Below are 24025 nucleotides of genomic sequence, written 5' to 3' on the forward strand. Positions count from 1 at the left end.
CACACCTGGCAGGTTTTGTTTCTTTTTTTTTTTTTTTTTTTTTTTTTTGAGACGGAGTCTCGCTCTGCCGCCCAGGCTGGAGTGCAGTGGCCGGATCTCAGCTCACTGCAAGCTCCGCCTCCCGGGTTCACGCCATTCTCCTGCCTCAGCCTCCCGAGTAGTTGGGACTACAGGCGCCTGCCACCGCGCCCGGCTAGTTTTTTGTATTTTTTAGTAGAGACGGGGTTTCACCGTGTTAGCCAGGATGGTCTCGATCTCCTGGCCTCGTGATCCGCCCGTCTCGGCCTCCCAAAGTGCTGGGATTACAGGCTTGAGCCACCGCGCCCGGCCTGGGTTTTGTTTCTTTTAAAAAAAAAAAAAAAAAATTAGGGCCAGGCTCAGTGGCTCATGCCTGTAATTCCAGCCAGCACTTTGTGAGGCAGAGGCAGAGGCAGGCAGATCACTTGAGCCTAAGAGTTCCAGATCAGCCTGGGAAACATGGTGAAAACCAATCTCTACTTAAAAAAATTTAGCCAGGCATGGTGGTACTCTCCTGTTATTAAAAAAAAAAAAAATTTAAATTTAAAAGATAAATGAAAATCACCTAACATCAGTTTCCCTCCACTATATTAAGGTTATAAATATTTTAGTTTGGGTTTTAAATGTCTAGATATTAATACAAAATTCTTACGCTAGAAACAGACATAGTCCCAGCTCCTCAGGAGGCTGAGGTGGGAGGTCGGGAGGTCAAGGTTGCAGTGAGCTAAGATCGAGACACTGCACTCCAGATTGGGTGACAGAGTGAGACCCTGTCTCAAAAAAACCAAACCCAAAAAATTTGAGTTGTTTATATTCAATGACACACATTGATGATTAATGAGGAAGCAGAGGGTCGGGCATGGTGGCTCTTGCCTGTAATCCCAGCACTTTGGGAGACTGAGGCAGGTGGATCACGAGGTCAGGAATTCGAGACCAGCCTGACCAACATGGTGAAATCCTGTCTCTACTAAAAATACAAACATCAGCCAGGTGTGGTGACACGCGCCTGTAATCCCGGCTACTCAGGAGGCTGAGGCAGGAGAACTGCTTGAACCCGGGAGGCAGAGGTTGCACACAGCCAAGATCAAGCCATTGCACTCCAGCCTGGGTGACAGAGCGAGACTCCGTCTCAAAAAACAAAAATCAAACAAAAAAAGAGACAGCAAAAATGATTTAGCCCTCACATTGTGTAGTTAGGTAGACTGCTTAATATTTCAATAACTCAGTGGAACGACAATGGATTAGCTACCTCTAAAATCCCTTATAATTCTAAAACCCAGTGCTCTGAAAAAGAAATCAAGCCAGACATAGTGGCTCATGCCTGTAATCCTAACAGTATGGGAGGCCGAGGCAAAAGGATCGCTTGAGCTTGCGAGTTCGAGACCAGCTTGGGCAGTATCGTAAGACCCTGTCCTACAAAAAAACAAAAAACAAAAAACCACCAAAATTAGCCAAAATTAGTAGGAGGATGGCTTGAGCTCAGGACAGAGAGGCTGCAATGAGCTGAGATCACGTCACTGTACTCCAGCCTGGGCAACAGAGTGCGACCATTTCAAAACAAAAAAAGAAATGAAGTCACTCAAAAAAAATATTCATAATAGAACAAATGAATAGTAAAACTATAGTGAGATACTTATCTATTTTGATTTGCAAACAGAATAGTGTATATTGTATGATATTGTCTAGATATATATATATTTTCTTTTTTTTGAGATGGAGTCTCACTCTGTTGCCAGGCTGGAGTGCAGTGTGCTATCTCGGCTCACTGCAACCCCCACCTCCCGGGTTCACGCCATTCTCCTGCCTCAGCCTCCCCAGTAGCTGCGACTACAGGCGTGTGCCATTATATTTTTAGTAGAGATGGGGTTTCACCATGTTGGCCAGGATGGTCTCAATATCTTGACCTTGTGATCCTCCCACCTTGGCCTCTCAAAGTGCTGGGATTACAGGTGTGAGCCACCGTGCCCAGCCTATTGTATTTTTTAAAAAAGAAAAAAATGTGTATGCCTATATTTGTCTACATAAGCATTAACTATCCATGGAAGTATTCACAAGAAATGAGTAACACTTGCCTTCATGAAACGTTCAGACTATGCGGTTGGGTCACAGTGCTGAGAAGACTTCTCACTTGTACCTTTTCCTACCCTTTGAATTAGGAACCACATGAATGTACAAAAGAAACTAAAATTTAAACGTGAAAATCACCTAATATCAGTTTCCCCCCACTATATTAAGGTTAAAACTTTTTAGTTTGGGTTTTAAATGTCTAGATATTAATACAACATTCTTACACTAGAAACACACAGACATACCTGAAATATGGCACATCATGGTGGGGCTGAGTTATTTGACCTTCATTTCTTTCAAGTGGTGGGACTTCTTTTATTGGAAGGCCATTTGAATTTTTAGTAGTAGCTTCGTTTTTATTTAAAACATGTTCTATAAATTAAAGAAAATCTTACATGTAAATTTCAAAGCGACAATTCCTAAAATGAAAGCCCCTAAAAAGACATTTTAAATATCCTTCAATTCTTTCCAATGTTTAAAATTTTATTTCTGCCTCAATCACTTAACTCACATTTCCTCTAAAGTAGCTCTCAATATTTTTTTTATTTAAATTTACATTTATTTCCCCTCTCCTGTCTGTATTCTTCATTCCAATGATCTCTTCAGGTATCTTTACCCATGCTTTCCTGTCTTTTCTGACCTTGAGTTCATATCCCCAAATGATATGGTGAAAAAGAGCTCCAAACAAATCTGACAAGTAATAATCCAGAAAAGTAAAAATTTAATTACTATACCTGAAAGCAAAATATTTTTTGTATTATTGATAAACATTATTCTAAAAAATGAATAAATTAATTAAATACTATACCTTCATGCCAAACTGTTAGAGGACCCAAAGGACATTGCAATTTATTTGAATCTTGCTGTATTGTCTTGGTAGAGTAAGTTTTACATTTTTGTGCCAATATTTCTTTTGTTGCTTCTTGAGACTCATCACTAAAAACAATAGCAAAAATATACTTCATGAAACATGAACTCCATGTATCTAATATAAAGGGTTTCAAAATTGTGTCACTTTTTATAGATCTGGGCTAAAATAGAAATGTTTCTATTTTTAAAAAATGTGTATTCTGGAGGGGAGAAAATGTAAACACCTATGGTGTGAATGTCCATCTTTAGTAATTAATTGTAGTGAGATTCAAAGATTTTGAAGATTTCTTAACAGAACATAAACACTTAATAGTCTTAGATGATGCTGAGTAGTTTTTAGTATATTTGCTGCCAGCCAGTCTTTGCAAAATGATCTTGCCTTTTCTTTTAAAGGTTCCAACTGATTTTTCCATTGTTTTGCAAATTAATCATGTTTGTCTTCAGAGGCAGTTTCTCTAAATACTAAGCCAGAAGAAAATAAGGAAAAAGTCGTATCTGAGTTAAATTAGTATAGCAATTTTCTTCTTTTGAAAAATGTATTTGTGTTATAATTAAGTCACTTATTAAAAACAAAAAAACCCAAATTGTATAGTGAAAATAACAATGCATAAGAAATATAAAAACTGTCAATTACATTACTGTACCTTCTGAAGAATTTTTTTTAAAGAAAAAATTTCATGATTCCTAATTAACATAGTTCACTAATAACTTTTTAAGAGCATAGACCAAATATAAGAAAGGCATTTATGGCCAGGCACGGTGGCTCATGCCTGTAATCCCAGCACTTTGGGAGGCCAAGGTGGGCGGATCACGAGATCCGGTGATCGAGATCATCCTGGCTAACACGGTGAAACCCCGTCTCTACTGAAAATACAAAAAATTAGCCAGGCGTGGTGGCAGACGCCTGTAGTCCCAGCTACTCGGGAGGCTGAGGCAGGAGAACGGCATAAACCCGGGAGGTGGAGCTTGCAGTGAGCAGAGATCTCGCCACTGCACTCCAGCCTGGGCGACAGAGCAAGATTCCGTCTCAAAAAGAAAAAAACAGAAAGGCATTTATTACCCATTTTATCAAGGGACTTATCATTAAGATCATATTCTTACACTTCTGTTTTTAAAGGAGTCCAGGTGTAACTGGGTGTCAAAAAAGCATTAGCACTTCCGGGAGTCATAGGTGTTACTTGATAGGTCTTCAGACCATCCAGTGGCTGAAACATAAAATCTTTAGGTGCGAAGGAATTCTTCCCTTTTATTTTTGCAGTATTCATCTCAGGTAAGTTTTCCATTTTTGATAAGACTCCATCTGGATCCATTCCACTTGTTGCACTAGTTTGTGAATTCAAAGTATTTTCTTCACTATCGGCTTTACAAGAAATACCCTAGGATGTGAGTTAACAAAGTAGAGTAAGATTTCTCTCTTGTGAGGATATATTCAACCAATTTTTATAGGTCTGAAAATATGACAACAGAAATATATGTCCTATGTACATAATTTGAGAGATAAAAACAGATACAATTAAGTGTATACATGGAATCAGAAGACCAGTTATGCTAAACCCATTGCTATTCCCCGGGAATATAATCAATTATTTATTTTTTTTTTTTTGAGAGGGAGTCTCCCCTCTGTCGCCCAGGCTAGAGTGCAGTGGCGCCATCTCGGCTCACTGCAAGCTCTGCCTCCTGGGTTCACACCATTCTCCTGCCTCAGCCTCCCAGAGTGGGTGGGACTACAGGTGCCTGCCACCATGCCCAGCTAAGTTTTTGTATTTTTAGTAGAGACACGGTTTCACTGTGTTATCCAGGATGGTCTCGATCTCCTGACCTCATGATCCGCCCGCCTCAGCCTCCCAAAGTGCTGGGATTACAGGCGTGAGTCACTGCGCCCAGCCCAAATCAATTCTTATTAAAAGACTAACTAATACCTTTCAGGTATTACAAGAAATTAAAAGATAATGGAAAATTAATATGGAAAAACTTATTCAACAAATATGTATCTTTTTACTTAAATTGATAATCATGGCCGGCACAGAGGCTCACGCCTGTAATCCCAGCACTGAGAGGCCAAGGCGGGTGGATCACGAGGTTAGGAGATCGAGACCATCCTGGCTAATACAGTGAAACCCCATCTCTACTAAAAATACAAAAAATTAGTGGCAGGAGCCTGTAGTCCCAGCTACTTGGGAGGCTGAGGAAGGAGAATGGTGTGAACCCAGGAGGTGGAGCTTGCAGTGAGCCAAGATCGTGCCACTGCACTCCAGCCTGGGTGACAGAGCAAGACTCTGTCTCAAAAAAAAAAAAAAAAAAATTATGTTGATATTTACAATGGTTTAAAATCAGAAATCTAACATTATGGAATGACTATTAAGGACCAAATCCTTAAATAACCTTAGATTATAAATAGTCTTATCACAACAGCAATACTTTCAATGTGACACAGAAGATTAACCATATAAAATACAAAGCATATTTACTATTTCAAGTCAATGTGTTACTTGGTATTTAAATAATTTCTCGAGATTTCTAGGTTTCTGATTTTTAGTAAGATATGAACTCAAACTCAGGTATTTCAACCTGGACAAGAGTTTAAGTGGTAACACTGTTGAAGCCAGCATGGTAGTCAAAGCAAAAACTAGTGATAATCCTTAAGGGTTCATCTTAAGGGAGGACCTATAAGGTCCAGATGCTTTATCTGTGAAGATTCACTGTATATTTCCTTTCTCAATCTGTGTTTGATTTTTTACTAAGAATCTAGCCAGGTTACTTAATCTTTGATACTTTTTTTAAATTAAGAAATTATTCTGAGGCCGGGCGCGGTGGCTCAAGCCTGTAATCCCAGCACTTTGGGAGGCCGAGACGGGCGGATCACAAGGTCAGGAGATCGAGACCATCCTGGCTAATCCGGTGAAACCCTGTCTCTACTAAAAAATACAAAAAACTAGCCGGGCGAGGTGGCGGGCGCCTGTAGTCCCAGCTACTCGGGAGGCTGAGGCAGGAGAATGACGTAAACCCGGGAGGCGGAGCTTGCAGTGAGCTGAGATCCGGCCACTGCACTCCAGCCTGGGCGACAGAGTGAGACTCCGTCTCAAAAAAAAAAAAAAAAAAAAAAAGAAGAAGAAATTATTCTGGCCAGGTGCAGTGGCTGCTAACGCCTGTAATCCCAGCACTTTGGGAGGCCGAGGCAGGTGGATCACCTGAGGTCAGGAGTTCAAGACCAGCCTGGCCAACATGGTGAAACCTCATCTCTACTAAAAGTACAAAAATCAGATGGGTGTGGTGGCGTGTGCCTATAATCCCAACTACTCAAGAGGCTGAGGCAGGAGAATCACTTGAACCTGGGAAGTGGAAGGTGCAGTGAGCCAAGATTGCGCCATTGCACTTGAGCCTGGGCGACAGAGTAAGACTGTCTCAAAAAAAAAAAAAAAAAAAAAAAAAAAACCAGAAATAAATTATACCATAGATTATAAGCCAAGGGGTTGGGTCCTCAAATGGGGCATCTTTTTTGAAGACCTTATTAGAAACCATGCTAGACGCAGGCAGAAATTTTAGTTTATTTAATTCTTACAACTACTCTATGTAGGTATTCCATGTTAGGAATAAGAAAACAACCTCATAAATTACATAACTTGCCCAGGGTTATGCAGCTAATTGGAAGCAGAGAGAGTATTCAAACCCAGGCCTAAATGAATCCAAAGTCAATGCATTTCACCCCACTTTACCCTATGTCTTGGCTAATTCCCACATACAGGTTTCTCTCAGCTGTGTTTTTATTATTTTTCTCCATCTTCTAACCAAATTATGCTCTCTCTACCTATAAAGCTCTGAAAATAAGATACCTGAAAAACAACAAGAGTAAATCCTCTTGATGCTTTCTTATGGTTCAGGAAGTTTTAACACACATGTAGGTTAACCTCTTGAAGCAGTTCTTTATGTTTAATTTCAACTTTATGAAAGCAGCAATGAGATTTTCAAAGCATCTAGAAGTAAAAAGATTTTATTCTCTACCTTGTCAGGTTTTGTTCCTACATTTTTGGCAGGTCTTCCTTTATTACTTGGCACCTTTCTTTCTGGTTCATTTTCTAAAACAATAAAATATTTATTTTACTAGATAGAAATGCTATATTAAAATACTAGGTAACTTGGGAAAGGAAAAGAAGCAACAGTGGGAATATATGTCTTGAAGGATTTTTATGATTAAAAGCCATATTATAAAAGGGGTTATGGAATTTCCTGCCAAATACAAACCATCTGTTTTCAAAACCAGAGTGTTTTATCTTTTTCCTCTGAATACCAAATACAGATTGAGTATCCCTTATCCAAAATGCTTGAGACCAGAGATATTTTAGATTCCAGATTTTGGAATATTTACATTATACTTACAGGTTCAGCATACCTGATACAAAAATCTGAAATGCTCCAGTGAGCATTTCCTTTCAGCATATGACCTTTGAATGTCATGTCATGTTGGTGCTCAGGATTTTGGATGTTTTGATTAGGGTAGCTCAGCCTGTACATATTTATTACAGACAATTAGAAAAATACAGAAAACTATAAACAACAACAATGACAAATCACCCAGGATTCCATTACTCAGTTGTCACTTCGGGGTATGGTTTTCCAGTCCTATGTCCACATATTCACAAACTGCTTTTTAGAATTGCGATCCTACTGTTCAGAGTTTGACATGCTCTTCTTTGCCCACATAATATATCATGAACCACATCACTGAGTGTTCTTTAATAATACTGTTCTTAATGGCTACATTATATTGCACCAAATAAATGAACTGTGATTTATTCGGAGCATTAATTTTTCACTTTGAAACACTGCTTATACTAATTAAGTTCTTCAATGTTTGGGCACCCATTGTGTGCCAACCAGAAGTCAGGGCACAGAATCTATTTTCAGGTATTAGAATTTCCCGTTTCCTTCTCTCCTACTCAAAGAAGTACTTGTTGATTTTTGAAATGGAACACAAAAACCTCAAGGACCAAACATTCTAGTTCAGTCACTGATCAAGGAATAGTTTTTACCATTAGCAGCTCTTGTGACTGGCTTTCTTGCTGTGGTAGATGAGACCATTCTGGGAACCTGCTTTGCCGCTTGAGTAGCTGATCGAGTCATTCTCAACGACATGGGCATTACAGGCTGCACGACTGTGGGGAAAAAAAAAATAACCAAATTGAATGTCCCTTGTAGTTATTAAATTACGGCTGTGAAGCCAGGCACGGTAGTGCATGCCTGTAGTCCCAGCTACTTGGGAGGCAGGAGGATCACTTCAGCCCAGCAGTTCGAAACCAGCCTGGGTAACATAGTGAAACCCCGTCTCTACAAAAAATATAAAAATCAGCTGGGCATGGTGGCAAACCTGTAGTTTCAGCTACTCAGGAAGCTGAGGTGGGAGGATCACTTGAGCCCAGGAGGTGGAGGCTCCAGTGAGCTATGACTGCGCCACTGCACTCCAACCTCGGCGACAAAGCAAGACTGTCGCAAACAAATAAATTCCAGTTGACCTTCTGGACACTTAAAAAAAATTATGGCCATGGTAGCCTCAGAGGATTTATAGTAATTGCTAATATTCCTACCTTTTTTCTCTTTGTTTGACACTTTCTTTTCAGAAGTTTGTCTTTGACCAGGTTGGATTGCTCGAACATCACTCTCATTATCAATCTATTTAAGAGATTAGGTGCTACATGATTTAATTGCATAATGAATCAAACCATCATATTTTTAATCTGTAAATTGATTCCTCATCTGAAATCTGATCACTGTAAATAACCCAACAACAAAAAACTACCCCAAATAAAATGAGAAAGAAAAGCTTAGGCTGGGCGCGGTGGCTCAAGCCTGTAATCCCAGCACTTTGGGAGGCCGAGACGGGCGGATCACGAGTTTAGGAGATCGAGACCATCCTGGCTAACACGGTGAAACCCCGTCTCTACTAAAATACAAAACAAATTAGCCGGGCGAGGTGGCGGGCGCCTGTACTCCCAGCTACTCGGGAGGCTAAGGCAGGAGAATGGCGTGAACCTGGGAGGCGGGGCTTGCAGTGAGCTGAGATCCGGCCACTGCACTCCAGCCTGGGCAACAGAGCCAGACTCCGTCTCAAAAAAAAAAAAAAAAAAAAAAAAAAGAAAGAAAAGCTTTCCATTAAGCTTCCAAAAAAGGTTACATCCTTTTTCAGAATCACAGAACTAAGAAAATGCGAATAACCCAAGCTTTTAAAAACAGCTAACTATAACTTGCCTTCTGAAGGTCCTTAAACACTCCTAGACATGTTTTCACTTCAAGACCTTCTAATTTTGCCTAGGAAATGCTTCTCCTGGATAAAAAGCTCTTTCCCATGGTCTCTCCTCCACTTCCATAATGACTTCACTCAAAAGGCTTTCATCTCAGGGAGGCCTTCCTTAACTGCCCAATCAAAATTCTAGCCCACACCTACTTCTAGTACACCCCATCTCCCCATCTCTTCCATAATACTTATCATCTTCTGACATATTATGTATTTATTTTTTCTTAAAGCCTTATATGTAAGTTCCACAAAGGGAATTTAGTTTATTATATCCAAAAGCCTACAACACCAGGAACATCATAGCAATGCAAAATATATATGCATATATGGAACTTAGCTTCCTCACCTGATAAAGACGTATACTATTTCCCTTCTTGCCCACTTCATTTTGTTTTAGTAACCCTCCTAATATCTCTATTACAGTATTTTGAAGACCCATAAGTTTATAACACCTACCCTGTGTGCTTTCCTCCCCATCTGCATTTCATGCAGGTAACTTGGAATGCATAATAGGAGCCCAGTAAACAAGAGTGTGACACAAAGACAGTTTGCCATGGATCTCATAAGGAATGCTGGAGCAAATATTTTAAGTGAAATTGCTCTACGTCACCATACCAAGAACAGTGACTTTGGTACCTGTTAACTAGTAAATTAATCATTATGTTTGAATCTGATACTAGATTGAAAATGAATTTACTTACTAAAAAAGTACACTTTATCATTTTAGTAACAATTATCTGCTATCAACTATACCTTAGTCTGCTCCATTTGGTCTTTGGCCTTTGACCTTGTAATCCGTACAGAAGATGGAATAGCCTTAGAATAGTCAAAAGAAGATAAACTTAAAAAAAAAAATGAACTGGTAAAGGTTTACTTGCATAACTTATTACAAAATAAAGTTCCCATTTTAAAGTTAAATTTTATCCTTAATCTCTTATAGGAAAAAGATACTTAAATTCCTTTTTCTGGTTCTAGCTTGATTTAAATTAAGTTAGTAACTTCAAAAATTACTCATATTTCTCAGTGAGAAAGAAATTTCAAACCATATTTTCCAGGTATTGGAATCATCATTAATATGAGCTTCTATCCTCTCTTTTAGTTCTCCTGCCTCTCTGACCAGTCCTCAGCCTGGTACTGGACTTCTGCCTACCTAAAGGTGCTCCCTAGAGCCCACTTTTTCATAATTTTATATATCCTTATTGGAATGGTCTCATTTAGTCCTACAGCTTAAACACCCATCCATACTCCCAATATTATATCCTAAATCAACATCTTAGCACCGATTTCCATTCTGCTTTCCAAATGTTTGCTAATATCTAGGTGGCCCACACAAGTTTAAGATTTTTTAAAAGGTTATTAACATGCACCCACTTAAGCCTGTTCCTTTTCTTGTCTTATCTCTTATCTCTGCTTTTTCAATTTCCTTTACCCCTCACCATCTACTTGGCCACCAGTCCTGTCAAATGCCTTTATTTAGATGTCTTACACCTATTTTTTCCTTTTAAAACCCACTGCCCCTTTCCATCTATTCTATTACAATAGTCTCACAATTGGTCTCCCTATCTATAAATGTTTCCCTTTCCAGACCAAAATCTTTAGGGCTACGGTATTTTCCTGAATTATTAATTTGACAATGGCACTACCTTCATTTATAAACTTCTCTTGATTCTGCATAACCTACAGGATAAACACCAAATCCTTTGCATAACATTGTTTTAGCCTGGTTCTACCCATTTTCCTAGTTTTATCCTATCTCAGCTTACCTACAGCTATCTTAAGGGACCTGATTTTCATTCTTGTGAGCTACTATTATGTCATTCCCACCTTCTACCAACCAGTTAATAAAGAGACTAAGGGAAAGGGGTTATTTTAGTCACTTAATGTCTTGAAGAAAATTCCAAATAAAAAACTATTCCTTTATATTAAGACACTAAATTTACCTTTTTTGGCTCAGCTTTCACAGCATTCTGGTTTGATAAAAGAAAACAAGGCATATCAGGTCTATAACGACCCACTTTAAATATTCCTCGTTTAGCTTTCTCTCTCTGCTCTTTCAATTTTTGAAGCTGCTTTTCTTCTTTGTATTTTTGGAGCATCTGTTTTCGTTGATCACCTAGAATAGTTTTCATTGCCCCTAGGCAGAAAAAAACCAAAACCACACAGTATATAACACATTTCAGATGAAAAGTTATGCAAACGTATAAACAATTATTTTTGTGTCATTTCAACTGCTGCTAAAAAATGCTTTCAGGCCGGGCGCAGTGGCTCACGCCTGTAATCCCGGCACTTTGGGAGGCCAAGGAGGGCGGATCACCTGAGGTCAGGAGATCGAGACCAGCCTGGTCAACGTGGTGAAGCCCCATCTCTACTAAAAATGCAAAAATTAGCTGGGCGTGGTGGCAGGCACCTGGAATCCCAGCTACTTGGGAGGTTGAGGTAGAGAATTGCTTGAACCCAGGAGATGGAGGTTGCAGTGAGCCAAGATCGCGCCTTTGCACTCTAACCTCGGCGACAGAGCAAGACTCCGTCTCAAAAAAAAAAAAAATGTTTTCAATAAGCCAGGCACAGTGACACATCTGTAGTCCCATCTACTGGGGAGGCTGAGGCGGAAGGATCATTTGAGCCCAGGAGTTCAAGTTCAACTTCAGTAACACAGCAAGACCTCTCCGCACAAAGGAAATGCTTTTAATATTTCTTGTTAATTCTTTAGCACTCTAACCACAAGTTTTTTCAACCCCTAGTCTTTTAAAATTTGTATTCATTTTGCCTTCATGTGTTCAAATATTAACTGCTTGCTATGCTTCACTTTTAAATTAACTAACTTGTATGATAGCCAGCAACCAAGCTGCCCTCTACTGATCCTCACTTCCTGGTAGTCTTGCCCTGTGTCATCCCCTCTCACACTGAATAGGGCTGACTTGTGTGACCAAGACAGTATCACAGGAATAATGGAATATGACTTCTAAAACCAGGTAGTGTTTGCCTTGCTCTCTCTTGAAGAGTCGCTTGCTCTGGGAGAAGCCAGGTGCCATGTGGGGCCTTAAGAAGACTCAAGTAGTCCTATGGAGGTGTCCACATGACAAAGAACTACGGCCTCCTGCCAAAAACCAGCATCAACTTACTGTTCATGTGAGTCAGTCATCTTGGAGGCACATCCTCCAGTCTCAGTTAAGGCTTCAGATATATCTCTGGATGACATCTTGGCTGTTACCTTCAGAATCACCCAGCTCAGCCATACCCAAGTTCCTGACCCACAAAAATTGTATGAAATAATCAATGTTTATTGTTTTAAGCTGCTAAGTTTTGGGATAACTAATACAATTATAGGTGCTATTTATTATAATAGATGTACTCCCTTCCTTCTCACCTATTCAAGGACATTCTTCCAGCAACTTATCCTCTCACTCATCTATTTTTTCCTCTACTGAATTGTTGCCATTATGAAGTTACAAACATGCAATAATTTCTCCCAACCTACATCCTCATCTAGCACTTATTTCTCTAGTCCCATTTAAGGCAAAATTCTTCAAGAGAGTTACCTGTATCTCTACTATCAACACTTTTATTTATTTATTTGAGACAGAGTCTCGCACTGTTGCCTGGGCTGGAATGCAGCGGCATGATCTCAGCTCACTGCATCCTCGGCCTCCCAGGTTCAAGTGATTCTCCTGCCTCAGCCTCCCGAGTAGCTGGGATTACAGGCACCCACCACCATGCCCAGCTAATTTTTTGTATTTTGGGTAGAGACGGGGTTTCACCATTTTGGCCAGGCTGGTCTCGAACTCCTGACCTCGTGATTCACCTGCCTCAGCCTCCCAAAGTGCTGGGATTACAGGCATGAGCCACTGCGCCTGGCCTGTTTTGAGACAGAGTCTCACTCTGTTGTCCAGGCTGGAGTGCAGTGGTGCAATCTTGGCTCACTGCAACCTCCACCTCCTGGGTTCAAGCAATTCTCCTGCCTCAGCCTCCCTAGTAGCTAGGATTACAGGCATGCGCCACTGCGTCTGGCTAATTTTTGTATTTTGAGTAGAGATGGGGTTTCATCATGTTGGCCAGGCTGGTCTTGAACTCCTGACCTCAGGTGATTCACCTACCTTGGCCTCCCAAAGTGCTGGAATTACAGGTGTGAGCCACCACGCCCAGCCTATTTCCAACACTCTTTATATTCCCTCTCTTAATTTTTCAAAATTATGAAAAACCTCTAATATACACACAAACAGAATTCTGATGAACCCCATATACCTATTACCCAGATTCAATATTTATGAACATTTTGCTGCAGTTGTTTAAAACAAATTATGCTTAGAAGATTTCATCTCTAAATACTTTAGTATATACTTCTAAAAAATAAAGACATTTCCGGCTAGGCGTGGTAGCTCACGCCTGTAATCCTGGCACTTTGGGAGACCGAGGTGAGTGGATCACCTGAGGTCGGGAGTTCAACACCAGCCTGACCAACATGGAGAAACCCTGTCTCTACTAAAACTACAAAATTAGCCAAGCGTGATGGTGCATGCCTGTAATCCCAGCTACTCAGGAAGGCTGAGGCAGGAGAATCACTTGAAACCTGGAGGCAGAGGTTGCGGTGAGCTGAGATCACACCACTGCACTCCAGCCTGAGCAAGAAGAGCAAAACTCCGTCTCAAAAAATAAAACAAATAAAAAAATAAAATGAAGACATTTCCTTTCACAGCCACAATATCATCATCACACTTAACAAAATCAGCAGTAATTCCTTGTTATCTATTACAGGATCCAGATTTAAACTTCTCTGTTTGTTTCAAAGAGGTCTTTTAAACCATCTATTTATTTAAATCAAGAACCAAGATCAACGCATTTTATTTGGATGTCTTTTTAAATCTCTTCATCTAAAACAGATCTGTCTGACAAAACAGATTTTGTCTTACTGACAAAAGGTAGTCAGTTTTCCTACTGAATGTCCTTGCAAGCTATATTTGTTTATTTACTCATTCCTCTAGGCCCCATGTTTTCTATAGACTATAAATTATATCTAAAGGTTTGATTATACTCACCCATTCCAATCTGACTTTCACTCCCTGAATCTCACTCCACCAAAACTATTCAAGATCACCAGTGACCTCCACAGTGGTGAAGTCCAAATTCTCACCTCTATTATACTTGATCTAACAAGCAGTACTGACTAACATAGTTAATTGGTCTCTCCTTGATATGCACTTTTCTATTCGGTTTCTAGGATAGCATGTTCTTCTGGTTATCCTCTTACATTACTTTGCACTGTTTCTTGGTTCTTTACTAGTTTTCCCTTTTTCTTCTTTTTCGAGACAGAGTCTTGCTCCGTCACCAAGCTGGAGTGCAGTGGCATGATCTCGGCTCACTGCAACCTCCACCTCCTGGGTTCAGGTGATTCTCCTACCTTAGCCTCCCAAGTAGCTGAGACTACAGGTGCATACCACCATGCCCAGCTGATTTTTGTATTTTTAGTAGAGATGAGGTTTCACCAGGTTGGCTAGGATGGTGTTGATATCTTGACCTCATGATCCACGGGCCTCAGCCTCCCAAAGAACTGGGATTACAGGTATAAGCCACCACGACCAGCCCCTTGTCTTTTAATACTTAATATCAACTAAATTATTGCAATAGTCTACTTACTGCTCTCCCTGATGTCATACATACTACCCTACAATCTATTCTCAACACAGCAGCCAAAGTGATCCTTTTTTTTTTGAGATGGAGTCTCACTCTGTCACCCAGGCTGGAGTACAATAGTGTGATCTCAGTTCACTGCAACCTCCACCTCCCGGGTTCAAGCGATTCTCCTGCCTCAGCCTCCTGAGTAGCTAGGATTACAGGTGCATGTCACCACACCCAGCTAATTTTTGTATTTTTAGTAGAGACAGGGTTTCACCATGTTGGTCAGGCTGGTCTTGAACTCCTGACCTCATGATCCACCCGCCTCGGCCTCCCAAAGTGCTGGGATTACAGGCATGAGCCACCGCGCCCGATCTGATCCTTTTTTTTCTTATTTTTATTTTTTTAGGGGACAGGATCTCCATGTGTTGCCCAGGCCAGAGTGCAGTGGCCTTTCACAGGCACCATCGTAGCACACTAAGCTTCAAACTCCTGAGCTCCAGATTTCCTGCCTCAGCCTCTGGAGTAGCTAGGGCTACAGGCCTGACTCCAAAGTGATCCCTTTTTTTTTTTTTTTTTTTTTTTTTTGAGACGGAGTCTTGCTCTGTCGCCCAGGCTGGGGTGCAGTGGCCGGATCTCAGCTCACTGCAAGCTCCGCCTTCCGGGTTTAGACCATTCTCCTGCCTCAGCCTCCCGAGTAGCTGGGACTACAGGCGCCCGCCACCTCGCCCGGCTAGTTTTTTGTATTTTTTAGTAGAGACGGGGTTTCACCGTGTTAGCCAGGATGGTCTCGATCTCCTGACCTCGTGATCCGCCCGTCTCGGCCTCCCAAAGTGCTGGGATTACAGGCTTGAGCCACCGCGCCCGGCCCAAAGTGATCCTTTTAAAATATAAATCAGATTACATAAACACTCATTAATGGCTTCTCATTTCAGAGTAAAAGTCAATGTCCTTATAATGATGGTCCTTAGGATTCTATGCAATCTATCACCCTTGCTCATTCTTTTATACCCAGTTACCTACTTGCATTCACTAAAACATATCAGGCACACTCCTATCTCTAAGCCTTTGCAAATGGGAAATAAAGGATATTTTAATAGCATACTGACATAGTTCAAGCATACTGACAGTAGTCATACTGACAAAAGTCATACTGACTGACTTTTATTTGAAATATTTTTGGTTAAGAAATGGAGCATTTGAGAGGACAAGAGTAAAGGCAAGAAGATGACTTAGGAGGTAACACTACCACCCTTTCTCAAATAAAAAATGTTTGGTTCTTTCTGCCATTCCCCATTTATCCTAGCGTTATTCAATGCCATCTAGCTCCTAATGCCTGCTATATGAACACAACAAATAGGAGTAGGGTGACTCCTGACTAAACACAAGTCATTTCTCAGTTCCCTTTCTCTTCTCTGTAGCATCCTTTGCCTTCTAAGATGCTCTATTTTCATCTTTTTCTGAGATTATTCCTTTCTTCTTTAGTTGGTTCCCTCCATCCTAATGGTCCCAATCCTTCTGGGCAAGCTGCAAGGATGGATTCTTTGCTCTTCTTAGTAATGTTTCCATTGACAAAGTACTCTCATTTCATGGATACTTTAATTATTCTATATTTACATTGCTTATCAGTTTATCTTATTAACACTTACCCTACCCAAGCTCCATAAGAACTTTAGGATTTCTATGAGGCAATATAGATAAAGTGTTATAATACTCCATAGGTAAATGGCTTTGCCTTAAAGACAGTAGTTAGTTGCAGAAAACAGGTTAAGGGGCCAGGCGTGGTGGTTCATGCCTGTAATCCCTACGCTTTGGGAGGCTGAGGCAAGAGAATTCCTTGAGCCCAGGAATTTGAGGTTACAGTGAGTACGCCACTGCATTCCTGCCCAGGTGACAGTGAGACCCTGTCTCTTGTAATAAAAAAAAAAAAAAAGAAAGAAAGAAAGAAAAAAAGATAAAAGACCAAAAAAGAAAAGTTATTTATAGAATGATATTTCAAAATTCTTCTGGCCAGGGTTTTTTACTCACACAGGCATTAAACCAACTATTATTCACTCTTCAAAGTACTTAAAATTACAACAGACCTTTACTTACTTGGCTTAACGATGGCCTTTTCTGGAATAAGCTCTTGAGAAGTCTCATCTAATTCAACAAGAATTCTACCTTCCAAGGTTGGAATGTTTACATCTTTCAAACCAAAGTGTCTATTTCGTTCGTATTCCTTATGCCTGTTTTCTTTCTGAGACAGTGATTTCCTATGAGCAATTTTAGTTCTAATCATTTCAGTACTTAAATCCTTCCTGTGTCGACTGGCAAAATGTGATGAAGACATCCTGTCAAGGAAAAGGACAAAACCCAACTTACATGAATTTTCATTATTTAAAAAATTAAGATTATAGTTCATCTCCTGTCCCACTTCAGGGCCTTCTGAAATAAAAATATAAAATGTGCAATGAAAGAAATATGTAACACTGAAAAGTGGGAAGATGATTATCAGAGCATAAGAAGCTACCTATTTGGGGGGTTTTAAATAGGAACTTGCTTGACCGATGAAGAGAAAGCCAGGAAGCTATAGTCCAGAATAAAAGAGGCTCTGGGCTTAGAGAACACTGCAAAAAGAAAAGCGTGAACTAAAGGTGAAAATAGGTTAAGTGAAGGACCATGTACAGAATGGTTTCCTTACCCATGACGACGAATGCAGGTAGTCTAACATTTCCTCTAAAGCCAAAAAAAACAAACAAAAACCCCACATCAGGTACCTATTAGTCATGTAGAGATAATCAATAGGCAGCCAGATACAGATAGAGTTGGATAGAGAGGCACAGGGCAAAGTATGTGGAAAGGAACAAGGAGCTTCCATGCTCTCTCAGGTAGCACCACCGTTTAGGAACCTTCATGTGTTCACCTAAGAAGCTCTCCAAACACAGGTGTTTTTTTTTTTTGTGGTTTCTATGGCAGCTTCATTACATAAGCATGAGTGATTAAATCATTGGCCACTGGTGATCAAGTCAACCTTCAGCTCCTCTCCCCTCCCCAGAGGTTGTGAGGTGGGGCTGAAAATCCCAACTCTGTAATCCTGCCTTGGTCTGTCTAGTGACCAGCCTCAATCCAGAAGCTACTGAGAGGCATCCAGCTATCAGTCAATCATTAGCATACAAAAAGATACCACTTAGAAGACTCCAAGGATTTTAGTAGTAGTTTACCAGAAAACAGAACAAGACGAAATACATAGTTCACAATAACCCTATCAGTTTGCTCCATTATTTTCATCCATACAAGAAATCATACAGTTTAGGCTGGCAGGGTGGCTTAGGCCTATAATCCTACCACTTTGGGAGGCCAAGGTAGGAGGATTGCTTGAGCCCAGGAGTTTGAGACCAGCCTGGGCAACATAACACGACTCCATCTCTATAAATTTTAAGAAAGAAAAGCCATACACACATACACACACAGACATACACACGCACGAAATCATATAGTTTACTTGGCACATGCCTTTTTCTTGGAAAGATCTTTGAGAATGTATTCAAGCAAAACAAAAGAGGACAATAAAGACGATGCCAGTGGGTCCAACTGGGAACAAAGAAAACTGGAAAGTTTGAGGGGGTCACCTGGGTAGCTGGTATAGAGAACTACCAAGCCAAACTGGAGAAAGGATACTGATTCTCAGAAGTCTTGGCAGTTAAAAAACAAAAAACAAAAAAAAGGTAAGGGGGGAGGCTCTGTGATAGGCACACTATGGTATACTCTTTAACAAGAATTAACTAAATCCACTAGAAAACTCCAGACAATAGGAAAATTGGCACAAGTAATGCAATAAATTGTTACATGATTCTTAGCAATCGACAAAATATAAAAAATGAGAATCTGACCTGCACGCTAATAACATTCTCCTCTAAGACCCAAGGAAAGTGACAATGGACTGTGCTTTTCATAAAGAACTCTTTTCCACTATTTATCTCCTGCAGCATTAATTCGCTGAAGATTGAAGAAAAATTAAGACTTATGTATTAAATACAGGCCAGCACTATCCACAGCAAGAGAAAGAGCGAGCGAGGACAACATTAAAGGTATAATTATCAGAATAACCCTGAAAGATAGTTACTATTATCGCTCTCATACAGATGAGGTCAATTAACAGCTCACATCAGCATATCTAAAAGGTGGTGAAGCCGGGATTCCAAGCCAGGCACCCTGACTCTTCACACACACCTAAATTTTGTTTGGCTGAGTGGCGTTTCCTCCAGCTTGAAAGTCTAGAATGCGTTAATCTTGCTTGACTAGAGGTTCTCAACCGGGCGTTTTTAGTTGCCATGGGACCTGGGAAGAGCTACGGAAATTTAATGTCGGAGCTAGTGAAGAACAGTTTCACCCCAAAGGCCAATTACGCCCCGGTGGTGAAACATTGACTTCTACAGAGGTCACGACAAACATACGGACTCTTCTAAAGGTTCGCGTTATCAGCTTCAGGAAGAGCAGGTAACACCCTCCTAAAGGAGCCTGCCTCTGACTGGCTCCGACGCTCGCAGTCCCCGGTCCTCAGACCCTTCTAGACCTTCAACGGAAGCGGGCCAGCGTTCTCCGTCCAGCTCTTCAGCACCCACCTACCTGAGGCACCTTCTAGCGTGAAACCTCAACCAAACAAAAAGTAAAAAACACTCGTTCTGGACGACCACCGCCGACTCCGAAGCAGGAACCCTCACAACCCGAGCCTCCACGAAATTCAAACTTTCCGCACGGAGCCGCTGATTGGAGGGGCTTTAACCAACACTTCCGTGGAAGATCCCGCCCCTTCCACTCAACTAGGCTTGCGATTGGTTTGCTCCTTGCGATATTTGAATTGATTGAAAGGTGAAGGGACGGTTCAAAAGATGGGTGTGAGAGGGAAAATAGGCGGGACGGCGACGCGGGATGAGAAGGGGTGGAGCGGTGAGGGCGCTCACCTCAGGTGAAGGGCAGGAGTGGGCGGCGGAGCCCAGGGGGTGATGCTGGGCCCCTGGCGAAACTGGGCTGCGGGAAATCTCCCCCAGAACTCCTGCGGCTTTTTTTGGTTTTGTTTTTGTTTTTTGAGACAAGGTATCAGTCTCGCTCAGGCTGGAGTGCAGTGGGCGCCGACCACTGCTCACTGCTCACTGCTGCCTCGACCTACTGGATTCAAACCATCCTCCCACCTCAGCCTCCCGAGTAGCTGGGACTATAGGCGCGCACCACCACGCCTGGCTAACTTTAAAAAAATTCTGTAGAGACAGGGCTTCACTACGTTGCCCAAACTGGATTCAGGGCTTTTTAATATCTTTGTTTAGTCACGGAACCCAGCAGACCTTCTTGAAATGTTTTCTTTACTATAGGTTTTTTAAAAAAGGCTTACCCCAATTATTAAAAACTTACATCGTTTAGTGTTACTTTTCAACGTCGCTAGCCCCTCCCCCCTTTTTTTTCTTTTCTAGTTTGTTTTTTGTTGAGGTGAAGTTTTCGTACAGTGAAAATAATAGTTTTTTGCCGGGCGCAGTGGCTCACGCCTGCAATCCCAGCACTTTGAGAGGCCGAGGCTGGCAGATCACAAGGTCAGGAGATCGAGACCATCCTGGCTAACACGGTGAAACCCCGTCTCTACTAAAAATACAAAAAATTAGCCGGGCGTGGTGGCGGGCGCCTGTAGTCCCTGCTACTCGGGAGGCTGAGGCAGGAGAATGGCGTGACCCTGGGAGACAGAGCTTGCAGTGAGCGGAGATCGCACCATGGCACTCCAGCCTGGGCGACAGAGCGAGACTCTGTCTCAAAAAAAAAATAAAAATAAAAATAAAAAATAATAGTTTTTTTCCCCCCAGTGGACAATTTGATGAGTTTTGGTAAATGTACACAGCTGTGTAACTACCACCCAATCAGGACGTAGAGCATTTCCATCACTCAGAAGAGTGGCCTGTTTCTTTCCAGTCCATCTCCCACCGCATCAGCAACCACTCCTCTTATTTCTGACACTATAAAAATGAAGGTGATAGGTACTCTGTTGGGTCTGCGTGAACCAGAAGTTAGTAGTGTTTGTTATTGAGAGGCATTCCATTGAATACTTTATGCATTCGCCAGTTGATTGATATGTATTGCTTTCAATTTTTGGCTATTATGAGCAAAGTTGCTATAACCATTCTTGAACAAGTCCTTGTGGGCATGTTTTATTTTCCTTGAGGAAATACAGGAGTGGAATTTCTGGGTCGTTCTGGGTATGTTTAACTTAATTTTTTTTTTTTTTTTTTTTTTTTTAAGAAGCAAGGTCTCTCTGTCCCCCAGGCTATACAGTGGCACAATCATAACTCACTGCAGCCTTGGCCTCTTGAATAGCTGGGACTATAAGCGGGTGCTGTCACCCTTGGCTATGGGTATGTCTAACTTTATAAGGAATTGCCAAGCAGTTTTCCAAAGTGGTTGTACCATTTTACAATTCCCACCAGTCACGTATAAGAGTTCCACTTGTTTCACATGCTTTCTAGCATGTGGGGTTGTCAGTCTTTAATGTTCACCCTTCTAGTCAGGCACTGTGGCTCACGCTTGTAATCCCAGCACTTTGGGAGGTTGAGGCGGGTGGATCACAAGGTCAAGAGATCAAGACCAGCCTGGCCACTATGGTGAAACCCCGTCTCTGCTAAAAATACAAAAATTAGCCGGGCGTGGTGGCACACACCTGTAGTCCCAGCTACTCAGGAGGCTGAGGCAGGAGAATCAGTTGAATCCAGGAGGTGGAGGTTGCAGTGAGCTGAGATCGCACCATTCCACTCTGGCCTGGCCTGGGTGACAGAGCAAGACTCAGTCTCAAAAAAAAAAAAAAAAAAAAAAAAAAAAAAAAAAGAGGCTGAGAATGGTGGCTCATAATTTCAGCACTTTGGGAGACCAAGATGGGAGGAGAATCACTTGAGTCTAGGAGTTCAAGTCCAGCACTGGCAACATAGCAAGACCCTATCTCTACCAAATAATAATAAAATATTAGCTGGGCATGGTGGCACACATCTCTAGTCTCACTACTTGGGAGGCTGAAGTGGGAACATCACTGGAGCCCAGGAGTTTGAGGTTATCGTGAGCTATGATGGCACCACTGTACCCTAGCCTGGACAAAAAAGTGGGACCCTGTCTCAAACAACAACAACAACAACAAAACAGAAACAAAACTATTCTGCCATTAAGAAACTTGGATGCATTCTTCAGCATGTCAGTTATATATATATATATATATTTTTTTGAGATGGGGTCTGGCTCTGTCGCCCAGGCTGGAGTGCAGTGGCGCGATCTCGGCTCACTGCAAGCTCCGCCTCCCGGGTTCACGCCATTCTCCTGCCTCAGCCTCCCGAGTAGCTGGGACTACAGGCGCCCACAACTGCGCCCCGCTAATTTTTTTGTATTTTTAGTAGAGACGGGGTTTCACCGTGGTCTCGATCTCCTGACCTTGTGATCCGCCCGCCTTGGCCTCCCAAAGTGCTGGGATTACAGGCGTGAGCCACCGCGCCCGGCCTTCAGTTATATTTTTTGACCCTAGAATTTCTGCTGCTTTTAAATTATTTCAGCTTCTTTGTTAAATTTATCTGATAGAATTCTGAATTCCTTTTCTGTGTTATATTGAATTTCTTTGAGTTTCCTCAAAACAGCTGCTTTGAATTCTCTGCCTGAAAGTTCATATATCTATGAACTTTCATAGATATACGAAATAGGATAGAAAGTTCATGTATCTATGTTTCTCCAGGGTTGGTCCCTGGTTCCTTATTTAGTTCATTTCGTGAGATCATGTTTCCTGGATGGTGTTAATGCTTGTAGATGTTCATTGGTAAAGCTTGTAGATGTTCATTGGTGTCTGAGCATTGAAAAATTAAGTATTTATTATAGTCTTCACAATCTGGACTTTCCAATCTCTTACTTCCTTTCCCCTCATTACTTATTTATTTAATCATTTGCCTATATCACGATGGAGTCTTAGAATATTTATTTTATACTTTGGGTTATACTCCCATACTACTTTATTTTATTGCTCAAATTGTTCCAGCTACAGCCATTGGCAGCTCTTTCCGTTTGTTCCTCTATCACTTTGACATATTCCCATCATTGTACAGGTTTTTTTGTCTCTGTTTATTTGATTTAGCACTTCCTTACTCTTTGATACCATATAAAGAAGAGGCTCATAACTCATCTTTTATATGTTTTCCTGCCACAGTGCTAAAATCAGCATTTTTCCAAGTAGCATTAATTTGTATTTTATTTACTTGTATTTTTAAAATTAGAGAACCTGTGAAACTTAGATAAGTGGTTAAATCATTTAAATCATTCTATAGAGCTTAATTCAACATGCATTGAGCCCTACTACGTACCAAATGCTGTATTTAAGCACAATTGAAGAAGATACAGTTCCTGCCCTCACACAGTTCTAATGGTGAAGTTGTAAGCAATTTTTTTGTTTCAAGTCCACAGGAGCCATGATAACGCCATTCACTGTTAATCAACTCTGTTACCTGAGCAGTCGCATGATCAGCCAACTAGCAATTGCTTATTGAATGCCTAATATTAATGACAAACATAAAATTAGTGACATTTTAACGAACACTGATAATCTCTGAACAATGTACAATTTTAAATCTTTCAAATCTTAGCAGTCTTTTATACTGTATACTAAACATTTTAAAAATGAGTACAGTTTCATTAGGATGCCAGTGAATTGTATGCTCCATAAAAATCCCCAAATAATTATTCCCAGAAGAGGATTCTGCTGCTGTCTGGAATGGTGGCAGTATTCACAAGTCATTTATTTATTTATTTATATTTTTTAATTTATTGTTTGAGACAGAGTCTTGCTCTGTCACCCAGGCTGCAGTGTAATGGCATGATCTCGGCTCACTGCAACCTCCCCCTCCTGGGTTCAAGTGATTCTCCTGCCTCGGCCTCCAGAGTAGCTGGGACTACAGGTGCACACCACCAAGCCTGGCAAGAAACTTGCCTTAAAGTAACCTACTCAAGATCACACAAGGAAAGTAGACAAATAAAAAATATTGGATTAATTCTTAGATCCAGAGAGTATAATTTTATCATTTATATTTTCCTCTTCTTATGATTACATATTTTCCTAGTTTTTCGATATGCACCTAATATATTTTGTAGTTATAGCATTGTTTAACAACACAACATCCAAGTTTTATGATCAGT

The 24025-nt window shown here is 41.0% G+C and overlaps 1 protein-coding gene across 6 annotated transcripts in view; it reads right to left on the reverse strand.

The window, feature by feature from the left end:
- DLGAP5 (DLG associated protein 5) overlaps window positions 1-19587 on the reverse strand; it is a 42890-nt gene extending 23303 nt beyond the window's left edge. For 2 of the 6 annotated variants that reach the window (XM_005561315.5, XM_005561317.5), the window contains exons 1-10: window positions 19460-19587; window positions 16946-17184; window positions 11182-11375; window positions 9995-10057; window positions 8535-8619; window positions 7983-8105; window positions 6955-7028; window positions 4057-4331; window positions 2894-3021; window positions 2331-2457 (exon numbers count right to left, since the gene is read on the reverse strand). In XM_005561315.5, coding sequence (XP_005561372.2) covers window positions 2331-2457; window positions 2894-3021; window positions 4057-4331; window positions 6955-7028; window positions 7983-8105; window positions 8535-8619; window positions 9995-10057; window positions 11182-11375; window positions 16946-17183 — 1307 coding nt within the window. In that variant the 5' untranslated portion in view covers window position 17184; window positions 19460-19587. The remainder of the gene's footprint in view (window positions 1-2330; window positions 2458-2893; window positions 3022-4056; window positions 4332-6954; window positions 7029-7982; window positions 8106-8534; window positions 8620-9994; window positions 10058-11181; window positions 11376-16945; window positions 17185-19459) is intronic. The other 4 variants (XM_015453814.4, XM_073997430.1, XM_045396456.3 and 1 more) reach the window with 2 other exon arrangements.
- Between the last annotated feature and the right edge of the window lie 4438 nt (window positions 19588-24025).

Source organism: Macaca fascicularis, chromosome 7 (assembly GCF_037993035.2).
Source record: "Macaca fascicularis isolate 582-1 chromosome 7, T2T-MFA8v1.1".
NCBI classification, from domain to species: domain Eukaryota; kingdom Metazoa; phylum Chordata; class Mammalia; order Primates; family Cercopithecidae; genus Macaca; species Macaca fascicularis.